At 53.0% G+C, this 20,971-nt stretch overlaps 7 protein-coding genes across 7 annotated transcripts; 3 read left to right on the plus strand and 4 right to left on the minus strand.

Moving 5' to 3' along the window:
• Positions 1–1,951: 1,951 nt before the first annotated feature.
• Positions 1,952–2,834, plus strand: BO72DRAFT_480766 (short-chain dehydrogenase; the record flags this gene model as incomplete). Its single annotated transcript, XM_040947652.1, has 2 exons — positions 1,952–2,242; positions 2,277–2,834. The coding sequence occupies exons 1-2, from the start codon at positions 2,051–2,053 to the stop codon at positions 2,832–2,834; spliced, it is 750 nt and encodes a 249-aa protein (XP_040796792.1). The 5' UTR covers positions 1,952–2,050.
• Positions 2,835–3,455: 621 nt separating this feature from the next.
• On the plus strand, positions 3,456–4,369 carry BO72DRAFT_452406 (oligoribonuclease). Its single transcript, XM_040945718.1, has 2 exons — positions 3,456–3,606; positions 3,701–4,369. The coding sequence occupies exons 1-2, from the start codon at positions 3,559–3,561 to the stop codon at positions 4,214–4,216; spliced, it is 564 nt and encodes a 187-aa protein (XP_040796793.1). The 5' UTR covers positions 3,456–3,558; the 3' UTR covers positions 4,217–4,369.
• Positions 4,370–4,906: 537 nt separating this feature from the next.
• pgmA (phosphoglucomutase PGM2) lies at positions 4,907–6,805 on the plus strand (the record flags this gene model as incomplete). Its single annotated transcript, XM_040943396.1, has 3 exons — positions 4,907–5,058; positions 5,121–5,422; positions 5,493–6,805. Exons 1-3 carry the CDS (start codon positions 5,006–5,008, stop codon positions 6,803–6,805), a joined length of 1,668 nt encoding a protein of 555 aa, XP_040796794.1. The 5' UTR covers positions 4,907–5,005.
• Positions 6,806–7,039: 234 nt separating this feature from the next.
• BO72DRAFT_356241 (Gfo/Idh/MocA family protein) lies at positions 7,040–8,701 on the minus strand (the record flags this gene model as incomplete). Its single annotated transcript, XM_040940724.1, has 1 exon — positions 7,040–8,701. A coding segment is annotated over one exon (1,662 nt), but the record flags the coding sequence as incomplete, so codon positions are not given.
• Positions 8,702–15,944: 7,243 nt separating this feature from the next.
• On the minus strand, positions 15,945–16,513 carry BO72DRAFT_260605 (uncharacterized protein). Its single transcript, XM_040940116.1, has one exon. The coding sequence runs from the start codon at positions 16,363–16,365 to the stop codon at positions 16,066–16,068; it is 300 nt and encodes a 99-aa protein (XP_040796796.1). The 5' UTR covers positions 16,366–16,513; the 3' UTR covers positions 15,945–16,065.
• Positions 16,050–17,836, minus strand: eb1 (microtubule-binding protein BIM1). The gene is made up of 6 exons (XM_040948095.1): positions 17,658–17,836; positions 17,487–17,558; positions 17,362–17,396; positions 17,223–17,300; positions 16,668–17,152; positions 16,050–16,603 (listed from the first exon to the last, which is right to left on the minus strand). The coding sequence occupies exons 1-6, from the start codon at positions 17,669–17,671 to the stop codon at positions 16,547–16,549; spliced, it is 741 nt and encodes a 246-aa protein (XP_040796797.1). The 5' UTR covers positions 17,672–17,836; the 3' UTR covers positions 16,050–16,546.
• A 169-nt stretch (positions 17,837–18,005) lies between these two features.
• Positions 18,006–20,448, minus strand: BO72DRAFT_260620 (F-box/WD repeat-containing protein). The gene is made up of 2 exons (XM_040940117.1): positions 19,242–20,448; positions 18,006–19,189 (listed from the first exon to the last, which is right to left on the minus strand). The coding sequence occupies exons 1-2, from the start codon at positions 20,240–20,242 to the stop codon at positions 18,217–18,219; spliced, it is 1,974 nt and encodes a 657-aa protein (XP_040796798.1). The 5' UTR covers positions 20,243–20,448; the 3' UTR covers positions 18,006–18,216.
• Between the last annotated feature and the right edge of the window lie 523 nt (positions 20,449–20,971).

A 20,971-nucleotide genomic window follows, 5' to 3' on the forward strand; every position in this document is an offset into this window, starting at 1 on the left:
CAAGGAAGCTCGTTCGACGCCAGAGTCGAGTTGAGAAGAAGCTCTTGCTCAGCGGTGCACTGCGCTGCATCTAGTGGTTGGGTTGGATCGTGACTGGATGGGTAGCACGGGCTCATCATCGGGGCGCCTTCGTGGAGCCGTCCGCCGACAGTCGCGTTCAATGCGTTCCAGGTTGCGGCGCTGATACTCGATAATGAAGCCCATGTTTGCGGATTCGATGACTGTGCCCGGTGGGCGAGTAAAGGAATGGCAAGAAGGAGAGAAAAGAAGCCTTGTCTCGCCATGCTTAGTTATAACCACCAGTTATGTACAGTATGTTACAAGCTGAATTAGCAGCTTGCTATTTCCCCATTGACACATGCTGAGAAAGTGAGGAAGTATACATGGGACATCGAGTGACTTATATATTCTCTTCTGGTATAGAACACAGTTTGACCCTTACATGAGACGCAAACCTAGATTTAGGCGATGGATTGGTGTGTGGGCTTATATCAATCGAAAAACCCCAAAGCAGCAAAGGGAAAGTCCAATAAGATGACGTCGAAGTGCATGGAGACGGTCAGCTGAGTCTTATGTAGCAGGAACGTACATATGACAGGGAGACCTTGATAGCCACAAACAAGTGATGTCAGGAAAAAGCACGGTGTGTTTGGTGAAAGTCAGCTTGAAGCCCCAACTAATCAGCCCGCGACAACAAGCCATCTCATGCAGAAGATGACAAGCATGGACATATTTTTCACTGCATACTTCAGGTAACGGCCGTGGGAGGTTTACTCGGCCAGCTGTCATTCTGACTGTGTTGGTCTGCTATGCCAGACCGAGCGACTTGGTTGTCGCGTCCTTGGGCTTCGGTAGCTCAATCGATGGCTCTTGCACCCAATAAATAAACTGCAGGCTCTGCGGCGAGATCAGAAGTCCGGCTATTTTCGCCTCGACTCTCAATTCGAACTGCTCTGAGCAGTCACAGATGCAGTAGAGGCAAGCCGTCCGCAATGCCTAGCTCGTAACCGAGTAACAAGCCGGCGTGCAGCCAGGGCCGCAATATGCCAACCAGCAATTTGAGTCCAGACCATAGAGAAACCTTTATTCAGGCTGGATATACACGGCATTTCTCTTCTCGAGGCGGTGCTATTGGCGGCTCCACTGGAAGCAGGCAGGGCTAGGTTGGCTGAAGTGTTGTCAGTCCTTTGACTCGTATCTGCTGACTCGGACTGCGACTCAGAGATCTTGATTGTAATGTCCATCCAGGATCGAGCTTCATAGCTATGCTCTTTTATCTCTTCCTGGAGCAGGCTGCCACCCAGTACATACACAGTACCTCGATATCCGACTTGTAAGGGGGCGCGCTTTTTTGGAGCTCAGAAACTCGTCTCTCTGTGTTGGTGGTATCTGCGAATCAAGTACTCAGGATCACTGGCAGTAGCTGGGACCTTCACGGTCAAAAGATGTGTAGAGGGGATGGGCAGAGACGCGGCAATGTCCTTCTGTATCGCGAAGGATGCGGCATGCACCGTGTCGAGTGCCTACCGTATCGAGGGCCTACCGTATCGAGGGCCTACCGTATCGAGGGCCTACCGTGTCGAGGTCTTACCGTGTCGAAGGTTTTCCGTGTATCTGAATCGCCCATTTGCAACGAGGTAGTTGTGCCACATCTCAAGATATACCAGGCTCGCTGTTGCATGTCAAGTCAAATTGCCGGTTACTGTGCTGAGTGAGGACAGCGCGAGTCACTTCGGAATACAAACCATCGTATCAGGAGCAAACCAGGAATCTTTTGCGCACACACTGACCCGGCAACACTGAAATGCCAGGGACTTCCTTGAGGGCAATGGAGGAATTTCGGCATGCCGAGTTCCATGGAAACTACGTCATCACGCCATACTTTCCAATTCGCTCCTCCGAGTACTTCTCTTCTTTAGATCAATCATGTTCATTTCAGCTTCTCGATCATGATGGTTCCAAAAATCTCATCTCCTGATCCAGTCGATAAGCAACAGCTTCTTGTAATTACAATATATCTCCACAAGATCTCAACAACAAAGTTCGTGCAATGGCTTCACCAAGCTTAAACTTCCGCTGCGCGCTTGTTACCGGCGGCGGCGGAGGCATCGGAAAAGCGCTCTCCTCCTACCTCATCTCGCAGGGCAAAAAAATCATTATCGCCGGCCGCACCGAGTCCAAGCTCAAGGATTCCGCTCGCGAGATTGGCGCTGCAGCCTACTACGTGCTAGATACGGGTCTCGTCGACCAATTTCCTTCGTTCATCGCCATCCGAGCACCCTGATCTGGACTGCCTGGTCAACAATGCGGGTGTGCAGCGGCCGCTGAAGCTTGTGGAAGAGGAGCCGCAAGAGATTCTCGCGCGAGCAGATCAAGAGATCGATATCAACATCCGTGGCCCCATGCATCTCACGCTGGGGTTGCTGAAGCATTTCAAGAACAAGCCTGACGGTGCTCTCATCGTCAATGTCTCTTCCGTGCTCGGGTTCGTGCCCTTTGCGGTGATCAATCCCATCTACGGCGGATCGAAGGCATGGCTCCATTTCTGGAGCATGAATCTTCGGACGCAGCTGTCTAAAGGCAGGTTTGAGAAGGTGCAAGTGGTGGAGATCGCTCCTCCTTCGGTGGCAACGGACCTCCACCGCGAACGGGATGACCCGTATAACAATAAGAAGGACAAGAACCCCAGTGTTCTATCAGTGGAAGAGCTCATGGAGGAAGTGAGTGCGAAGTTGGAGCGTGGCGACGAGGTAATTGCACCAGGCATGAGTGCCGATATTGTACGGCAGTGGTATGAGCAGTACGAAGGCTTCTACAATGAGAAGGCTGCCTGAGGAATGGGTTGAGTTACGGCTGGACGCATCTTCAGGGAAAGGTCTCTTTTTGATAGGTGCAAACAGCCATTGCGAAGAGGACCTTCACAGATATGATCGACAACCAATGACAAGAGATGTCAATTAGTCTCGATTTGCGAATTCACCCTTGAGAAGTGGCGAGACAATCCCTTCTGGCGCCCATACTTCATGTGATGGTAATTCAGATATCCCACTCGATTCTACACAGGAGAGGACACAGTCGTACAAGAGTCAAATGCGGAAGAGACAGGTCACACAGCACACACGATGCTGGAGATTCTGTTGACAAACAACGCCTCCACCGGGACTCGGTCGGGAGGCATACTGTGCTGCTGCGCTAAGCGTGCACTGATCGTAAGCATTTGGCACAGAAAAATGACTATTTGCTTCATTACGTGTCAATTGAGGCCAGACATTGTAGTAAGACGTGACTATGTTTCCCTCTATACAGTGAGTTAGCCACGGACAAAGAATGTATGCTGGGACATTTGGAGAAGTCGATTGCGGCAAGTCGGCCGACCTCGCCGCCTTCCGCCGCCGGAAATAATGATTTGAGGCAGCTCCGGCGGCCCACTTGCTGCTGCTGGTGCTGTCTGCCATGGCCTTTCCACGAACACTTCATTCAATTTCACTACACACTCGGAGGCAGTTCTACCAAAAGCCTCTATTCTCTGTTCAAGCTCTTCGAGCTCGAAACCATACAATGCCCTTGACACGCTCCGCCGATCCCCTGGTGTGGATCGACTGCGAGGTTCGGGAACCTTCTTTGCAGCCTGTCCTGCGTTGTCTTGAAGCCACGAGCCTCATCCGCTGACGCACCCTGTCTTCTTGACGGACACTTCTAGATGACCGGCCTGGACCCGGAAACCGATCAAATCCTCCAGATCTGCTGCTACATCACCGATGCCGACCTGAAGCTCCTCGAGCCGCAGGGATTCGAAACCGTCATCCATCAGTCGCCCGCGACACTGGCGTCCATGAACGAGTGGTGTATCGAAACCCACGGTCGCACCGGGTTGACGGCCGCGGTGCAGGCTTCCACCGTCAGTGCGGAGTCGGCAGCGGCGGCGTTGCTGGAGTACATTCATCGGTATGTGCCGCAGCCGCGGACGGGGTTGTTGGCGGGCAACAGCGTGCATGCGGACAAGGCGTTTCTGGCCAAGGGACCGTACCGGAGCGTGTTGGAGTGGTTACATTATCGGATTGTAGACGTGAGCGCACTGAAGGAGATGGCGCGGCGGTGGGGATCGGATGAGTTATTGGCGGCCGTGCCTGCGAAGAAGGAGGTGCATCTGGCGCGGGAGGACATTTTGGAAAGCATCGCAGAAATGCGCTTCTATCGGGAACGGCTTTTTAGATAGCCTCTGGTAGCTTTAGTAGCTCGACTACTAGTACTAGACAAGCTACTAGTAAAAGGGGGAGGTCTGTGGGTTTTAGACCGGCGGGGAAATGAGCTGAGCTGGCAACAATAATAGCTTCTATTTAGGGAAGCTTTTTTTTAGGGGGTCAAGAATTATAATTTGTACGGGCGTTTGTACGGAGGGAGGGGTAGAAAATGAGGGGAAGGGAAATTGTTAGAGACAATTGCATGGGAAGATGCATTATGATGAGATGATGAGAACTGATTGATGACCGCCACATTATGACACTGCTAACTGTCAACACCACCACCACCAACAAATAAACAAACGAACAACCAACGAAACCAATCCCACCTCATGCACCACCACCACCCATACCACCCATGAACGAACGCAATTGCAATCGGGATTGAAGTGGGGTGTTCTAGTAGAGACTTTGTCTTGCATCGGAGCGGGACCAGAACCAGAACCAGACCCAATCCCAATCAATCCCAATCCCAATCCCAATCCCAATCCCAATCCCGCCGCCCGCTGCTGCTCCTCGCCCTGACCCTGCTTTCTCCTGCTTTCTCCTCTCTCTTGCTACAACTTACTTATTTACTCCCTCTGTTCCCCCTCTTCTTCCTTCTCTTCCTTTTCCTCCTCTTCTCAATCTATTCCATTCCTCTTTTCTCTATTTTGTCCCCCACCATTTGACTCGTCAGTGAGCTGTATATATCCCACAGCTCGTGCCTGACCTTTTCTAAATAATATACCCCTCTATTTTGATTACCCCTCCTCCACGTCATCATGTCTGTCCAGACCATCTCCATCACCCCATTCTCCGACCAGAAGCCTGGAACGTAAGTGATACCTTCTGCTGCCCCTTCACCGTTCCGAAAACAGTGAAACTAATAATCTACAGCTCTGGTCTTCGTAAGAAGGTCAAGGTCTTCCAGCAGCCCCACTACTCCGAGTCCTTCATCGCCAGCATCATCCTCTCCATCCCCGAGGGTGCTGAGGGAGCTTTCCTCGTCATTGGTGGTGATGGTCGTTACTACAACACTGAGGTCATCCAGAAGATCGCTAAGATCAGTGCTGCCTATGGTGTCAAGAAGCTGCTGGTCGGCCAGAACGGCATCCTCAGTACCCCCGCTGCTAGCAACCTCATCCGCAAGCGTCAAGCTACCGGTGGTATCCTCCTGACTGCCAGTCACAATCCTGGTGGTGAGTTACAACCCCATTCCTGAGAACAAAAACAACCTGGGTCAAGCGACTGACAATGTTTACCGTATAGGTCCCGAGAATGACTTCGGTATCAAGTACAACTTGACCAACGGAGCTCCCGCCCCCGAGTCTGTCACCAACAAAATCTACGAGACCTCCAAGACCCTCAAATCCTACAACTACGTTGACATTCCCGATGTGGACATCTCCTCCATCGGAACCAAGACCTACGGTGAGCTCGAGGTCGAGGTCGTCCACTCCACCTCCGATTACGTCACCATGCTGAAGGAGATCTTCGACTTCGACCTCATCCGCAACTTCCTCCAGGCCCACAAGGACTTCAAGGTTCTGTTTGATGGCATGCACGGTGTCACCGGACCCTACGGTGTGGACATCTTTGTCCGCGAGCTGGGTCTGCCCGAGAGCAGCGCCATGAACTTCGAGCCCAAGACCGACTTCGGTGGTGGTCACCCCGACCCCAACCTGGTCTACGCTCACGAGCTGGTGGAGCGGGTCGACAAGGAGGGCATCCACTTCGGTGCCGCCAGTGACGGTGACGGTGACCGCAACATGATCTACGGTGCCAACACCTTCGTCTCCCCCGGTGACAGTCTGGCCATCATCGCCCACCACGCCAAGCTGATCCCCTACTTCAAGAACCAAGGCGTGTACGGCCTGGCCCGCTCCATGCCCACCTCCGGTGCCGTCGACCTCGTGGCCAAGGCCCAGGGTCTCCAGAGCTACGAGGTGCCCACCGGCTGGAAGTTCTTCTGCAACCTGTTCGACAACAAAAAGATCTCCATCTGTGGTGAGGAGAGTTTCGGTACGGGCAGCAACCACATCCGCGAGAAGGACGGTCTGTGGGCCATCGTGGCGTGGTTGAACGTCATCGCCGGCGTCGCCCAGCAGAAGCCCAACGAGACCCCCAGCATCGCCTCCATCCAGAACGAGTTCTGGCAGACCTACGGCCGCACCTTCTTCACCCGCTACGACTACGAGAACGTCGACAGCGACGGTGCCAACCAGGTCATCGCCACTCTAGCCAAGTATGTCGACAACAAGGACTCCTTCGTTGGCTCGACTGTCTCCGGCCGCAAGGTCGCCGACGCCGGCAACTTCTCCTACACCGATCTCGACGGCAGCGTCTCCAAGAACCAGGGTCTGTATGTCAAGTTCGACGATGGCAGCCGCTTCGTCGTCCGTCTGTCCGGCACCGGTAGCAGCGGTGCTACCATCCGTCTGTACATTGAAAAGCACGAGAACGATGCCAGCAAGTTCTCCCAGAAGACGGACGAGTACCTCAAGGACAACGTCGCCTTGGCCCTGGACCTTCTCAAGTTCAAGGAGTTCATCGGCCGCGAGGAGCCCGATGTCCGCACTTAGAAACATCTGCACATACCTACTATCCAAATTACTCAGTCTATACGAGCCTACGGAATCAAGCACGTTGTTAATATAGCGATAGCGAAATAATAAATCAGCGCAGTAGCATCTTCTCGTGATCATCATAAGCAGTCATTAATTTTGTTGGAACTAATCAGAAGCCATAAACCATAGCCCTGCTCTTTTACCCCCCTAGCCATCAGCAGCACCGAATAAAAATCACCGATACCCCCGCAACTTCCCCTCCCACCACTCAGCCCACCTCACCACCTTCTCCTCCCGCCTGGCCTCCTCCGCCGCAAACACCACCGCATGACTCCGCACCGCCTCCTCCAACGTACACTCGACAAACCGGCTCTGCGCCTTCTCGGCCGCCCAGCCACCATTCACCACCGCGTCCACGGCCGCCACGAACCCGCGCGCCAGCCCATAGTCCCCACCACCGTGCGCCTTCTCCTCCTCCGGCGGCTGCTTCGGCACGTCGATGACGGTTGTGGCCCCCGTCGCGAACCGGAAGAACTCGATCCGCCGCCCGTCGTACGCCAGCTCGCCCTCGGTGCCGTAGACCCGGCCGCGCCGCTCGCACTGCCGCTCCGTCGGGGCGATCATATGAAACACGGCGGTTTTGGCCGACGCCGTCGCCGTCGCCGTCTGCTGCTGATTTGCTTGATCATCCCATTTGATGGTGACGACCTGGTCATCGCAGACGTTGTTGTCGGCTTCGTAGACGCAGTGGCCGTAGGAGGGGGGACCGCCTGGTTCGTTCCGGGAGAGAGGGCGGGAGGCGCGGAGACGGGCGCGGAGGTGCGCGGACGCTGCTGCTCTTGCTTCAGAGGTGACGTTTGTGTTTGTGGGGTTGGGGTTGGGGGAAGCTTCCGAAAGAGCAAGGTACGGCGCGACGACGTCCTCGATGTCCGGACACACGATATTGACGGGCCAGTCGAAGTCGCCGCGCGCCACGTGCCGCTCGTCGTAGATCTTCACGGCGCTGTATTTGCAGTCCCGTTCGGCGGGGCAGGACAGGCAGTTGATTGCGGCGCCGGCGGCCGGGGGTTTGCGGTGCGCTTGGAACTGGGTGAGTGAGCCGGTGGAGGTGATGGTGCGGGGTTGGTGCGGTTGCGGTTGCGGTTGCGGTGTCGTTGTGTGTGTGCTTGTTTCTGGGGGTGCAGAGAGGAGCCACATGAGGAAATCGATGTCGTGGCAGGATTTGGTCAGCAGCGAGCCGTCGCCCGCGGGCGTCTCGCGCCGCCAGTTGCCGCGGACGTAGCTGTGGGCGAAGTGCCACCAGCCCACGGGCTCGCAGTGCTCCAGGGAGACGATGTCGCCGATGACGCGGTCGGTGAGGAGCAGGCGCCGGAGGAGGATGTTGTGCGGGCTGTAGCGCAGGACGTGGCCGATGGAGAAGATAGTGGTGGCGGTGTGGGGTTGCAGGGCGCGGTAGACGCTGAGGCAGTCGGTCAGGGAGAGGGCGAGCGGCTTCTCGCACAGGATGTGCAGGCGCAGAGGCGCAATGGCGTGGATGATCTCCGCGTGCGTCTCGTCGAGGGTGCAGATGAAGACTCCGTCTACCCCTGCTGCTGCCGCGGCTCCAGTAGATGAAGGTTGACGGATGGGATTCGAGGCCAGCTCGCGACGACGGACCTCCCAGGCGAGCCAGTCGCGCCAGTCAGCAAATTCCTGCCCATCTTGGGAGTGATTGTTGGGGCCCCAGATGTAGTTGCGGCCGAATTGGCGACGTTTGAAGGGATGGGGTTCGGCGACAGCATGGATGATCCCCGCAGTGGAGCTGGTCACCGCCCGTCCATACGCATTTCCCCGCGATCCCGCACCGATGACGAGGAACCGGAGCGGGCGGGGAGAAGGATTGACAGAAGGAAGAGTGGAGGATAAGAGAGGGAGGGCAGGCTCTTTCATTTTGGCTCCTATGGATGGTATGTATGTATGTATGAGTTGGGGAGAGGAGGGGGTCCAGGGAAGTAAGTGTATGATTTCTTTATAGTATGAGTAGGACAAATGCTGAGAATACCCGACTGCTGGTTGGTCCACGACATCTTATGTCATCTGCCAGCAGAGCAACGATCGACAGCCATTGACAGGTAACTCTGATTAGTCAATACCGACAGATTGTCTATTAATTAGAAATTGATAGGCGAATGTACATTGAGCCCCCCTTCAAATAAGCAGAATAAGAAAGAAATGAATTGGGGTATCCATATAAAGAGAAAACGAAAACAGGCTAGCAAGTAGTGCAGAATCAAGACGTAAAAGACCCAGCATTCCTCCGTCGCGGTCTCCGAACTGGCCAAACAAAGCCTCCCCCCTTCTCTCCTTGCCGGCCAGTCATCACCGAGCTTCCAACGCTCACCCAAGAACCCATGTACAACTTCTCCAGATTTATGTACAGAAACTCAAAAGCATATATGCACCGGGTGGAAGACGACAAAGGCCGTCCACCATTTCCAGGCGAGCGTGGTTCAGATACTTTCCGTGAACCGGCTGCCTCGACTGCCATCGAAACTAGGATGGCTTCGACCTAACGCATCTGGCCGTTTGGGTATGGTCGGCGAGAGAGAACCAGACACCTGCACATGCACGGACGGAATCATACGCGGCGCTGAAGGTTCGCTGTTCAGACCACCACTAGACCCCGTCACAGTCCGAGCAGGAGATGGACGGAACTTGACCACCGGAACTGGCTCATCCGCCTCTCGAGTATAGCTCGTGTCGAGGGGCATGCCGTACGGTGTAGTCAACGGAGGCTGCGAGGGAGGCGACCGCGGAATCACAGGAGATCCTGGAGCGGCATAGGTAGAGCTGGGCTCAGATGCCGTGGGTGAGGTTTGCTCGACACCGCCACCATACCCATCACCGCCCGAATGTAACACTGAGGGGATTTTCCGGCCCGAAATCTTCTGAAAGCCACGTTCGCTACTATCGGAGCACACCGAATCCGTCGTCCGAGTGGTCATGTGCGATTGGCGCCACCGTTGCATGAACGCCGGAGCAAAGTACGAGGCGGTAAATAACGGGTCATTGCTGGATCGGCGCGAAGTCATCTCCGCCGAGCGGGTGATGGATCCTTCGGTAGTGGCTGTACCAGCCATGTCCGCTGCAGGAAGAGCATCACGTGTCTGAGGAAGAATAGCCCTCTTGCGTCGGCGCAGCAGAAGCCAAAGCAAGACAACAAACACCATGGCACCCGCTACTCCGCCAACCACACCGCCAGCTATCTTGCCTTTCGCTTGAGTGCTGAGACCGCCAGCAGCGGCGGCTGCGGTCGTTGCCGATGGTGATTGCCCGGTGGCAGTGGCGTCTGCTCCTCCCACTGCGCCACTCGTGGCCGTACCCCAGGCTCCAGCGTAGGAGGACGTACCAGACCAAGAAAGGGATGTCGTGGCCGTTTCGAATGAAACGTGAGAAGTCGTTGTGCCGGATTGATAGCTGTCGACATAGGACACACTTGAACTTGACGTGGTAGCTGTGCTGGAAGTCTGGGTCGAAGTTGCGCTTGAGTCGGTGCCCGTGCTTGTCGGTCGAATAGGGGTGGAGGACGCCGGAAGATGGGTCGAGGTAGTGCCAAAGAGAGGAGTTGATGTTTTGGACGGATTCAGACTGGACGGAGGAACGGAGGTGGACGGCTCGGTGGCCGTGGTCACTGTAGGAGTATCTGCGGTGGGAGAAGAATACGCTGGAGACGCGGTCGATTGCCCGTCGGCGGATTCGGTTGCTGAAGTTGGTGCCGTGACCGAACCTGACTCCGCCGACAAGCCAGATGTCGTTGCTTGAGTGGACTCGTCAGATGTGGCGGAGGGGGTTTCTGTTGTGCTCAGCCCCGTCGTCTGTGAGCCAATATCCACCACGTTGGACACTGTCGCAACAACTGTCGTCTTATCGTCTGAAGATGTGTTTGATTCCTGGCGTTTCATATGTTGTGATTGCCCGCTGTTTTGTGACTGCTGAGTCTGACCCTCCTGACCGATCGCGAGCTCGTCCCCCACCCCGGACACCTCATTTTCCTGCAACATCGTGGTCGGCAAATCTTTGGCGTCTGGCTCCCGGCCTGCCACTCCCATCCCACCTTCGTCTGACTGGTATCGTTTCCTCATCGATCTGTTAAATCGCGTATGCCCAGTTCCATGATGGGCCATTCTGCCTAAGCCCCTATTGCGCGTCGACCCGCCGATTTCTCACCTAAATGATATACTGCGCAGTGAACCTCAAATACAGCCTTGCTGAAATCCTCTACCACAACTGCCCACTCTGCCCACTATATCGACTGAAACGAGAAAGTAAGGATATGAAATAAGGTTGTCTGCCTGCGAAACACGCGACTGCTCAGTGAAAAGGAGTGTGATGGCGAAGGCCAATCGAAAGTCGGTTGCTATGGAAGTCGAAAGAGCGTGGAGATGGAAAACCAATGACGAAATTCAGTCGATGAATAATGAAAGACACCAGAAAGGCGACTGCGATATCGAATGCTAAGAGAGCGACTGTCGAAAAACGATCTGAAATGCTGCTGGTGAAAGTTCCGGACAGCGATGATTTGTGAATAGCAATGAGTGGACGTCAGCCGGGACAAGCAGCCGACAAAAACCGGTGGAATAGGACAAGATGAAGAGAAGAGAATCCGAAAGGCATAGACGCAGACCTAGTGCGACAGGCTGCCCCTGATGTCAGTATGTCTGACCAAAGCAGCTCCATTAAATGCCGAGATAATTGAAGGAGAGAGTGAGATCCAGCAGATGGGTTGAGTGGCCTACCTGCAAACAAGAAGAAAAGAAGAAACAGCGGAAAGATACAATCGTGTGGTGGATCCAATGTTGTTCCGAGTTCGACCTGATTGTTGAGTGGCTTATTGATTGCGCTTTCCAGTCAGATCCATACTGGCCGAGCAGCAGAGCAATGCTTGCGGGAAGAGTTTTGAGATTGACCGCGGGGCGGCTCTAATGAGGGTCGAAGAAGAAGAAGAAGACGACGAAGAACACCGAAGCTGAATGGGAGTAAATTGCTTTGAGGCTCCCACCGGGCAGAGAGGATCCACGCTAAACCCAAGGTTCCGGACCTAGTCTGCCACCACGGATTCTCGTCGGATATTCGCTTGTTCGCCCCGGGTTCGAGATCGTGTCGGTCTCAGTTCGTCGGCGGAATTGGCGGAGACGATACTTCCTTTGGCCTACAATAGAATCGCACTGGCCTCTTTCGTTGTTGGCACTGCTCACTGCGCGGGGGCTTACTGTACTGCACAGGTTGGGATAGCCCAGCCAGTCCCGGCTGCAGTGGTTCCGTTGACGAACAAGAAAAGGACAAATGAATGGACTCAACGCCTCAGATCGGGAGGCAAGTTAAGATCAGGATTAGATAGGTCAATACGGTGGATGCTAAGAAGAGAGATCGGGAGAAAAGAAATAGATTAAGAAAATAGGAGGTAGTCGAGCTTTGGGAGGATTGATAGGGGAGGGGAGGGAGGAGGGGGTGGAGGGTAAGTGGGAAGATGAAAGGAAGAAAGAGGAGGGGAAGAAGAATAGTAGGCAAAGCTGTATGAGGCGAGGAAAGAGAGAAGAGAGTTAGTTAGGAACCAGGACGGGCAAAACAAGACCAGAACAAGACCAGAACAAGACAGAGAAAGAGACAACAGAGACAGAGAGTCAGAGTCTCGACATGACCTCCTCCGCAGGACCCATGGAAACCACCCGCGTGGGCAGGCAAGCCCAAGTCAAGTCTCACTCACTTCACTCACTTCACTCACTCGCATTTCGATCAGGCCAGGCCTAAGAATAGGTCTTAGACCTGCAGCAGCGTCGACGTTAGTCGGAGTGGGTGCCGTACCGAAACCAAGCCAGTACGACTATGGGGCATTGAGACCACTAATTTGCCATCTTGCCAATCAACAGCCTGCATGGAGACTCGCAGATTGGACAATTACGTGGGAACGAGGGAAAGGTAATCTGCCAGAAGGCGCAAATATTTTTGCCTGAGTCGATGGATTCCAGTCCAGTCGGAGAAGAGATCCAGGTTAGGAGAGCAATAATGTAATGTACGGCGTATGGTGAATCAAGATCCATGATCCGCCCCCCTCAATGATCCGCATGCAGACAAGGTTGTAGCCGCAGCCTGCCCATCATCTTTTGCCACTTTTGGGTTTTGATTGTTTTTCTTCTCTTTCTCTGTTTGAGGTTCTTTCGAAGTGTTCCTCAACGGGTGTCAATAAACATGTTTGCTTTTTCCTGGTAGCTTGCATCTGTGTTATGATGTACGTAAGATTGAGAGAGAGAGGATTGACTCCCGAGTTCCTGTATGTTCTGCCGTGCCGGCAACGCAACTTCGATGCTTGACCAAAAAGGGGATGCCAAGGCTGAGGTTAATAAAACGCCGGGCGCTAAGTTTCATTAGACCGTTAGGAAATGAAATGAAATGATAATGGAAGAGAACTTCCATCCATCAAATCGCACGGCCGACCACCGTCCCCCCCCGTCACACTGATGATGCCATCCCATTCTACTCACGACGCGAGAGACCCTCTCTTGCTGCCAGAGTTACCCAATCGTGCATGCCGATTCCCGTCTATTGCGGGTGCCGCACATACACTAGCCCAAAGTCGAGCAGGGAGAGGTACGTACTAGGAAAGAGATGGTTCGGGATACAGCAGGGCAACCATCGTCAACCGGGTTGATAAGAAGAAGCTAAGCACGCAGAATTTTCTCTTCGTTCTTCCGGTGGAAGAAAGGACTCGGGGTGCTTTGACAATGGAGTCATTCATCTGAGCTTTTCCGAGCCATTCGGAGGAGCTACGTAAGGGGAGCCCTTCCCACCCCAAATGTCACCACCAACGCGGCAAGGTACTCGGAGGGGAAGAGTCACTAGTTTGCCAGCTTAGCCAAACGGTCCAGTCTGCTAAGCAGCAAGCCGAATGGCCCCAAGGACTCGGCCGGGCCTTATGCAGTGCACCTCGAAATCTCCAGGCCGGAGCCAGACTCGCCCACGCGATACGAACTCCGAATAAGCATCTTTTCGCAATATATTGTCCTACCCACGACAATTCAAGCCTGAGCAAGCCTGAGCATCGTGACTTCTCTTAACTCGTTCCCACAGATTGAGTAATCCACTGTAGCTAGTGAAAATTACAATCCCGTCTCCTTGGCCTCGTCCCCAACCCCCTTCCCTCGGGTGTCTAAGATCATCTGTTCCCCCCGTGCCCTGGTTATCGGCAAACTCCATCCTACCTGCATAGCAGATAGCACGATTCGGGTGCCGTCGATGTAGATGAGATCCTTCGAAAGAGGAGAATGTTTCAGATGACATGTTTCACTCGGGCGGGAGAGTAGCTAAAAAGGACTCGAGCGAGCATTGATCGATTGGTGCTTGGAGAATCTACTTGAGGTTGACATCGTTTCACCAAGGCTGATAGGATACACATGCAACCGACCGATGCAGGTACCGAGCTTAAGATATTCCGGTTTTGCAGGATGCGTACAAGCACATAAAGAATCTCGAGAAAGGTCTCAAGTAGCTGGTCTGGCTTTCCGCCATCACGGACATGAACAAGCACTGGCAACCGATCGAAGGGTAAGAAATATCCTCCAATCAGGATCGATAAGATGCATACTTCAATGACAGGAAAACTTGTATACATACGTAGTAAGTCAACGCCCATTCAACTCTCCTATTGAGCCTTCAACTTATATGCTGATTATACCATCCCCTACAGTCTTCATTCTTAGATGGTCCAGTCTGATAGGCAAGAAAAACAAGCAACTCATTCATATTCAAACATTCCAATCTGGCGATTTCACCCCCCAATTGTGGGACCCCAGATCGACACAAACTTACCCAGTCAGTTCTAGCCTCGGCAGCCCCTGTTTGAGCATACCCATTCACTCACTTACTAGCCGACATCCATATGTCGAGCTTGGAAGCACCCATTGGTGAGTGACTCGATGGTTGATGGTTGACTCGCACAAAATTTCGGGAGACACATATACTCAGCAATCCGAAGTACATAAGTACTTGTTCTCATATTGCAGAAACCTGGTCCGTTGCAAACCCCAGAACCACAGGACGATGCTGAAACGAAGCATTGACCCGCAATTCAAAGACGGTATATTCTGAACATGGCCGAAGCCAGATTCCGGCAGACTTTCCTTCTTCTCTGACAGACTTATCATGAGTTAGACAATGTGAATTGGTCATAGGATGGTTGTTGACACGAAAGGTGGATGGCACGGCAACAACAGCAACAGCTTGTGTTTTCTGCCACCGCCTCCCCAAGCTCCTTAGTCCTCGGCTCGTTCATTATTCGTCGGAGCTTTGAATAGAACATCCATGGTCAATCGAAGTCCAGGACTATAGAAAACAGCATTGTCCTGACCTTCAGTTGATCCCGCCAGATTTCTCACAATCACCAATAGAGATATATCAATAGTATCCGGATCAATATCTATCGCACAGCTTCCACAACTTCCAGAAAGCCGGACAATCACAACCTCTCATCCTCCAGAACTCCCCCAACCATACCCGTCAAAAACCACCAACCCACCATTATCACTATCACCACCACCACTACTACTACCATATAACACAACAGCAAAAACCGAAGCGAACAAAAAAATCAACAGAGATCTAGACCAAAGCGGAGACCCCATCAACATACCTACCTACGTAATCCTGCCTTCGTATGCCTCCGCTCGTAAATTCTAATCCGATTCCCGTGTCTCAAATCTCCACTCCCAGAGCGAGACTATTTATATCCTAGCACTGCACTGCGAGATGACTAGGTGCAGGTATCTACTGCCTACCGGTATGTGTTCTGGTCTACGTAGTCTATACAAAGGTCCCATGGATCCTTCTCCTGTCAAACGATATCACAATCTTTTGATGTTCAGAGATTTACCTTCCTGTCTGTTTGCCTTGCTCACCTATCTTGTGGCCTTGGTTGGTTGATCATGGTAATGATGGAAGGGGTTAGGTTGGTGTGAGGAATGTGTCAAACTCGTGCAGTCCGGAGCCTCTTTTGTGGGAATGTTAATTGGGTGTCTGATCAATGGCATGGGCTTGGGAATGAGGGGAAGGGAAGGGGGATCTCGCTGAGATGCCGAGGATCGAAAGGACTCGGTATATATGATCTACCATGCAGGAGTTTCTGGAAGATGGCGAGAGGTCTCTCCCCCCCCGAGTTGACGAAGAGTGGGGGGGAAAATCTTACGTAGGCCCCTGGGTGATGATCGGACAACTATACTTAGATCACTTGGTCGATTTCGAGAGAGTTACCTTGATATCAGTAAGCAAACTATCAGACGTAGATGGTATGGACACGAGAATGGACTAGAAACAACTGCCGTCGAGATCCATTCCTTTACCAGATACAATAAGTAGCAAGACATGCATGAGAATTGAAGAAGTTCCGAAGGGTTGGCTGGCTGCCTGGCCTTTTCTCTCATCCCGACTCGACTATACAAAGCTTTCTTTAGAAACCTCCCCCCACTCCCCTGTCCATCTCGGAATGAATTGCAAAACACACGTTGTGCCGGTTTCACCCCCTTTTCTCCTCTTACGTATCGTCTCATCTCGACCCCTCTCCAAATCAGGCATCATCTCGACCAATGGTCTAGGCAGAATTTGTGGCAAAATGAACATTGAAAGAAAATGAGAATTAGAACAAATCAAACGTCGTCAAGGGACGACTAAACGCTTGCGCAGTGTGCTATGAAGGGGGTATTAATATTGAGGACCAAGGTTACGACGGACTCAGAATGTCTCCAGCTCGTCCGCGCCGGCCTCTGCCTCAGGGATCTCAAATCCCTCCTGCTCTTATGTTAGCCTACCCTCTCCCTTAATAGAACGCGTGGGTGATAGAATCAGTTCATACCTCCGTCGAATATAAGATACCCTGGATGTGCTTCACCAACGAGTCCTCATCCTTCTCCAACTCGGGGTCTTGCTCAATCGCGCTCTGCAGCAGCAACTCGATGTCCCGGAGCTTAGCAAAGTAGAAATCCCGCTCCTTCTCTAGCCCAGCGATGGCCTCCTTCTGGGTGTTGATCTCCTGCTGCAGAGCAGCGGTGTTGGCCGAGACGGCCGCGACGGCAGCGCGGGGGCGAGCAGCACCCACGGTCGGGGTGGTGCCACGGCGAGCGGCGCTGCCAGCAGCGCTGGAGCTAGTGCGAGAAGCCGGTCCGGACGGAGGAGCACCGGAGCCCTTGCGGCGACCGACCGCATCGTAATCACCGCCAGGATAGTGTTGGTCCCAGTATCTCTTGGTCCACTGGAGGAATTCCAGGTTATCCTGCATGCGGCATTTGGTGAGCTGCTCTACCGGGATGGGCTTGTCGACTTGGTGCTTTGCGAAGATGTCTAGAAGGAAACGGAGCAGATATTAACACGGTTGTCTCGACATTGAGCCGGATATGACTGAGTCGCATACTCTGAAGCACCTTGAAATTCTGAAGGTAGGCATATTCGCTGTTGACGTTGAACTTGACACGAGACATGGGGACGTCCACTATAGAAGACAAATCAGTCAGCTATGGAGAAAAGGGGGTGCGAGATTGTGCTGCACTCACAGAATATCGAGTCAAAGATCTGACACAATGCGGCACTGGAAACCCAGGGCATCAGTATATCCCGATCTCATTCGACGGAGATCCTCCACCAGCATAATAGCCGCTTCTTCGCGAGGAGAACATACCCGGTACCGCACTGCTCAATCTTGGTCATGTTCAACTGCAGCAGGTTGTTAAGCCATGCCAGCAGCTCTTGTCTATCAGTTCATCCAATTATGTTAGCCTTGGTCGCTTTCGATCTCGACTGCTGATGCTGCCGTCGCGCATGTGAGATCCAAACAGAATGCTCGACGAACCTCGATTCGCCCATGGTGGGGTATTTTAGGTTGGGGCTTGGGGTTGAGAAGGGTGTGGAAGAACGGCAGAGGAATCGCTTGAATTGGAAGAGAGGTCGTAGGAAGTTGAAGAGCAGTCAACAACGAAGGCCTGTCACCAAATATGTTCAGACTTTTGTTTATTTATGGAGAAAAACAAAGGCCAAGTAGAGCAGAGGGGGGGAGTGTTTTGTTGCTGTCGCCAAAACCCACGGGACTGCGAGGCGCTAACCCGATTGGGTCCAATCTCAATCGCCGCCTCTCCGATCTTACTTGTCTTACTTGAGCCTTACAAATCAGGCAACAACGCCAAGTCTTAAGATATGTAAATGAAAGTCCAAAGTCAATGTAGAATTAGGTGACTGATAAAATGGTCGACGCGCTCTATCGCTATTAATGTATATATCAAGAAAGCATTCCAAGTAAAGATTCCAAGACACCCAGTATACTCCGCCAAGCCAACAGCATGAACTTTTCCCCCAAAAAAAACCGACAACCAAAATTCATGGAGTGAGAACATCTAGCGACTCTATCCAGTTCTTCACTCTTCTAATAATTCTATGCCATCTAGACCGTATCCAAAATCCATTATAACGGCACGAGAGTCTTGACTGGTCGCAAGAATGCGCCGGTAATCGGACTTGACGCTGAGCATCCAGCTGGTCGTCCAGCCAGGTAAGTCAATTGACAGCTCACCAGACTGCGCATCAAAAACTTTGACACTCATGTCATAGCTGCCACTGACGATGCGCTGGTTCATGTTGTCCAGGTGCAGAGACCGGACGAGCCCCTCGTGACCCTTGAGCTCGCTCACCATTTCTCCAGTGTTTGCATCAAATTGGTAGATCACATGGTCATTACCACCCGTCAAGATGGTTCGAGCATCATCACTGAATTCAACGCAGGCCAAGCCCCGATCCTTGCTGGGAAACTCCTTCACGCAGAGACCGGAAGTGATATTCCACAACTTGGCGATACCATCCCCACTGGCCGAAACTACCAGGTCACCACGGAGCTGAACGGCATTGACAGGGCCCCGGTGACCAAGCAGTTTCTTGACCAGAGCACCAGTGTGGCGATCCCAGACACAGATCGTGGTGTCCTTGGAGCATGAGACAATATACCGATCGTCAAAACAAACATCAAGGACTCCAGCCCGATGTCCCTCCAGACGACGGATCGGCTTGTAGTCATTCTGAACATCCCACACAATGCAGGTGAAATCGGAAGAGCCAGTAACCATGATCTCATCATCAAACTGCAGACAGAGAATTGAGGCGCTATGGTAGTCCGCACTCTGTTCCATTGGAGCTACAATGCCTGCAGAGCTAGTGGGTGGAGGACAGATAGTAAGAAAGGGCGGTTTGCCGGATGATTGCTGCGTTTGATTGTTGACAGGGCCAATGCCGGGAACATCACCAGGCGGAGGGCCGATGATCTTGCGGCATGGCCATGGGTAATGAGCATCCCAGACGCGAATTGTCCGATCACGAGAGCCAGTGATAATCTTGTCCCTAGAATGGAGTCAGCAGGCAGGTATTTTTTTGACGGCCAAAGGAGCCATACTCATCGAATTGAGCACAGTAGACGCTATCCGTGTGGCCATGCAAGTAGATAGCAGCGGCTTTGCCCTCCTTCCAACGATGTTCCAAAGCGCGCCGCACAAGGAACATCCTCTTCCAGTCTTGATCGGGACGGGCCTTGCCCAAACCAGCAGCTTGCCTCTTCTTAGTCGAAAGCCCACTGGGACGATGGTGTCTGTAGGCGTGACGGAACACATGTCGCCAAATATGCCGGGAGAAAGCCTGCTCACTCCAGGCGCGCGAGACTAGCTCTGTCTGCATCAGTGACTCCGGGTCGAGGTAGGAGAACACTTGTGACATAATCTCCGGAGGGAGATAAGCAACGGGGTCGATCCGCACAACCGCCAGAGCAGAGTCAGAGAGCTCGGAGCGGTCGCGCAAATCGATTCCAATGCCACTTTCCGAGTCCCTGGTTAATCTCGTCTCTGAAGACTTGACCCCATCGCGCAGCGCTCGGGCCAGTTCATTTTGAGCGGCGGCCGCGGCACGAGCAGACGCCCCGGCATAAATGTCATCCGGGAAGACTGGAGGAGCCAGGCCATTACCGGGGACGGGACCAGGGATCGATGAACGGCGATCAACGTTGGCCTCGTTGCACCAGGAGTTCCTGGTGTAATCCTCACTTGGATTGGCCGAGTGTCTCGTGGATTTGTTGCGGATTGTCACAGAAAGACGACGCCCCAAAGCGCGCAACCCATCCACGGGATGCCGCAGACTGGAGAAGCTCTTCGCTCCGCGGCGCCTTGGGGCGGGTTCAGGAAACTGGTTTGTGTCTTCCAGAACCTGCTCTCCTATGTGATGTTCTTCCAACGCCTGCCCATCGTACCCATCAACGTCCGAGTCGACAACTGGAAGGGCATGCCAGAGCTCGTGATCTGGTCCGATGGTCTGAACGGTCGATACGGTGGACGTCCGAGGTCGAGTGCGGAAAGAAAGCGAGGGACGACGGCGGGAATTGCCCGCGTTGTTGTCTCTTGGTGCCATTGTGTCGAATCTGTTGCAAGTTTGTTGGGAGGACGACCGTTCCGAAGGGCAGAAGATAGTCACGCGGGAACGATCACCCGTGAGGTATAGCAGACAGATATAACCACACTATCGGGGATAAAACGCAAGGGAGGCTGTGCTGTATCAGGTAGCGCCGACGAGCTGAGGTAATAGGGGACCCGAAGCTGAAAAAGGCGTAGGCAAGGGCGATAATTGAACGAGGGACAAGACTGATGAAGACGCCCTATAAGCCGCACCAACCACCAGAATAAAACCAAAAAATGGAGGGGAGGGAGGAAACGAAGGAGGTAGAGAAGGTGATAGATAGGAGGAGGTTGAGACAGAGAAAAAGAGAGAGGGAGGGCGAAAGAATCAGAAAAAATATGAGACAGAACAGAAGTGATAAAAAAGATTAATCACAGAAAAATCGACACAATAAGAAAGAGATGAGAATGAAATAAAAAAAAGATAAGAAAAAGAAAAGCAGAAAAAAAAAAGCAGAAATGAGGATCAGGGGAAAGATGATTGATGAATGACCGGGATGAATGACAATACTCCCGCGATGAATAATAAATGGGCAGAAAAAGGGTGTCAGTACCCTTGGGGGGAGGGGGCGGTGAGACGCCACTTTGCGGATTTGCCTTCCTCCGATTGGAAGTGGCGGACTGACACACTGGGTCAACAATGAATTTTTCTGTTCTTCCATCCCATGGTTCCCCATGGTTGTTC

The sequence above is a fragment of the Aspergillus fijiensis genome, assembly GCF_003184825.1.
Source record: "Aspergillus fijiensis CBS 313.89 unplaced genomic scaffold BO72scaffold_69, whole genome shotgun sequence".
NCBI lineage: Eukaryota > Fungi > Ascomycota > Eurotiomycetes > Eurotiales > Aspergillaceae > Aspergillus > Aspergillus fijiensis.

Excerpts from the sequence above, each read along its gene's own strand:
- BO72DRAFT_452406 (XM_040945718.1), top strand. The coding sequence starts at position 3,559 with ATGCCCTTGACACGCTCCGCCGATCCCCTGGTGTGGATCGACTGCGAG. Across the intron at positions 3,607-3,700 it reads TGGTGTGGATCGACTGCGAG|ATGACCGGCCTGGACCCGGA; the intron begins GTTCGGGAACCT and ends GGACACTTCTAG.
- BO72DRAFT_260605 (XM_040940116.1), bottom strand. The coding sequence starts at position 16,365 with ATGAGACGATACGTAAGAGGAGAAAAGGGGGTGAAACCGGCACAACGT.
- eb1 (XM_040948095.1), bottom strand. Across the intron at positions 17,301-17,361 it reads GATCTTTGACTCGATATTCT|TGGACGTCCCCATGTCTCGT; the intron begins GTGAGTGCAGCA and ends TGTCTTCTATAG. Across the intron at positions 17,153-17,222 it reads GAATTTCAAGGTGCTTCAGA|ACATCTTCGCAAAGCACCAA; the intron begins GTATGCGACTCA and ends GTTTCCTTCTAG.
- BO72DRAFT_260620 (XM_040940117.1), bottom strand. The coding sequence starts at position 20,242 with ATGGCACCAAGAGACAACAACGCGGGCAATTCCCGCCGTCGTCCCTCG. Across the intron at positions 19,190-19,241 it reads TACTGTGCTCAATTCGATGA|GGACAAGATTATCACTGGCT; the intron begins GTATGGCTCCTT and ends ACTCCATTCTAG.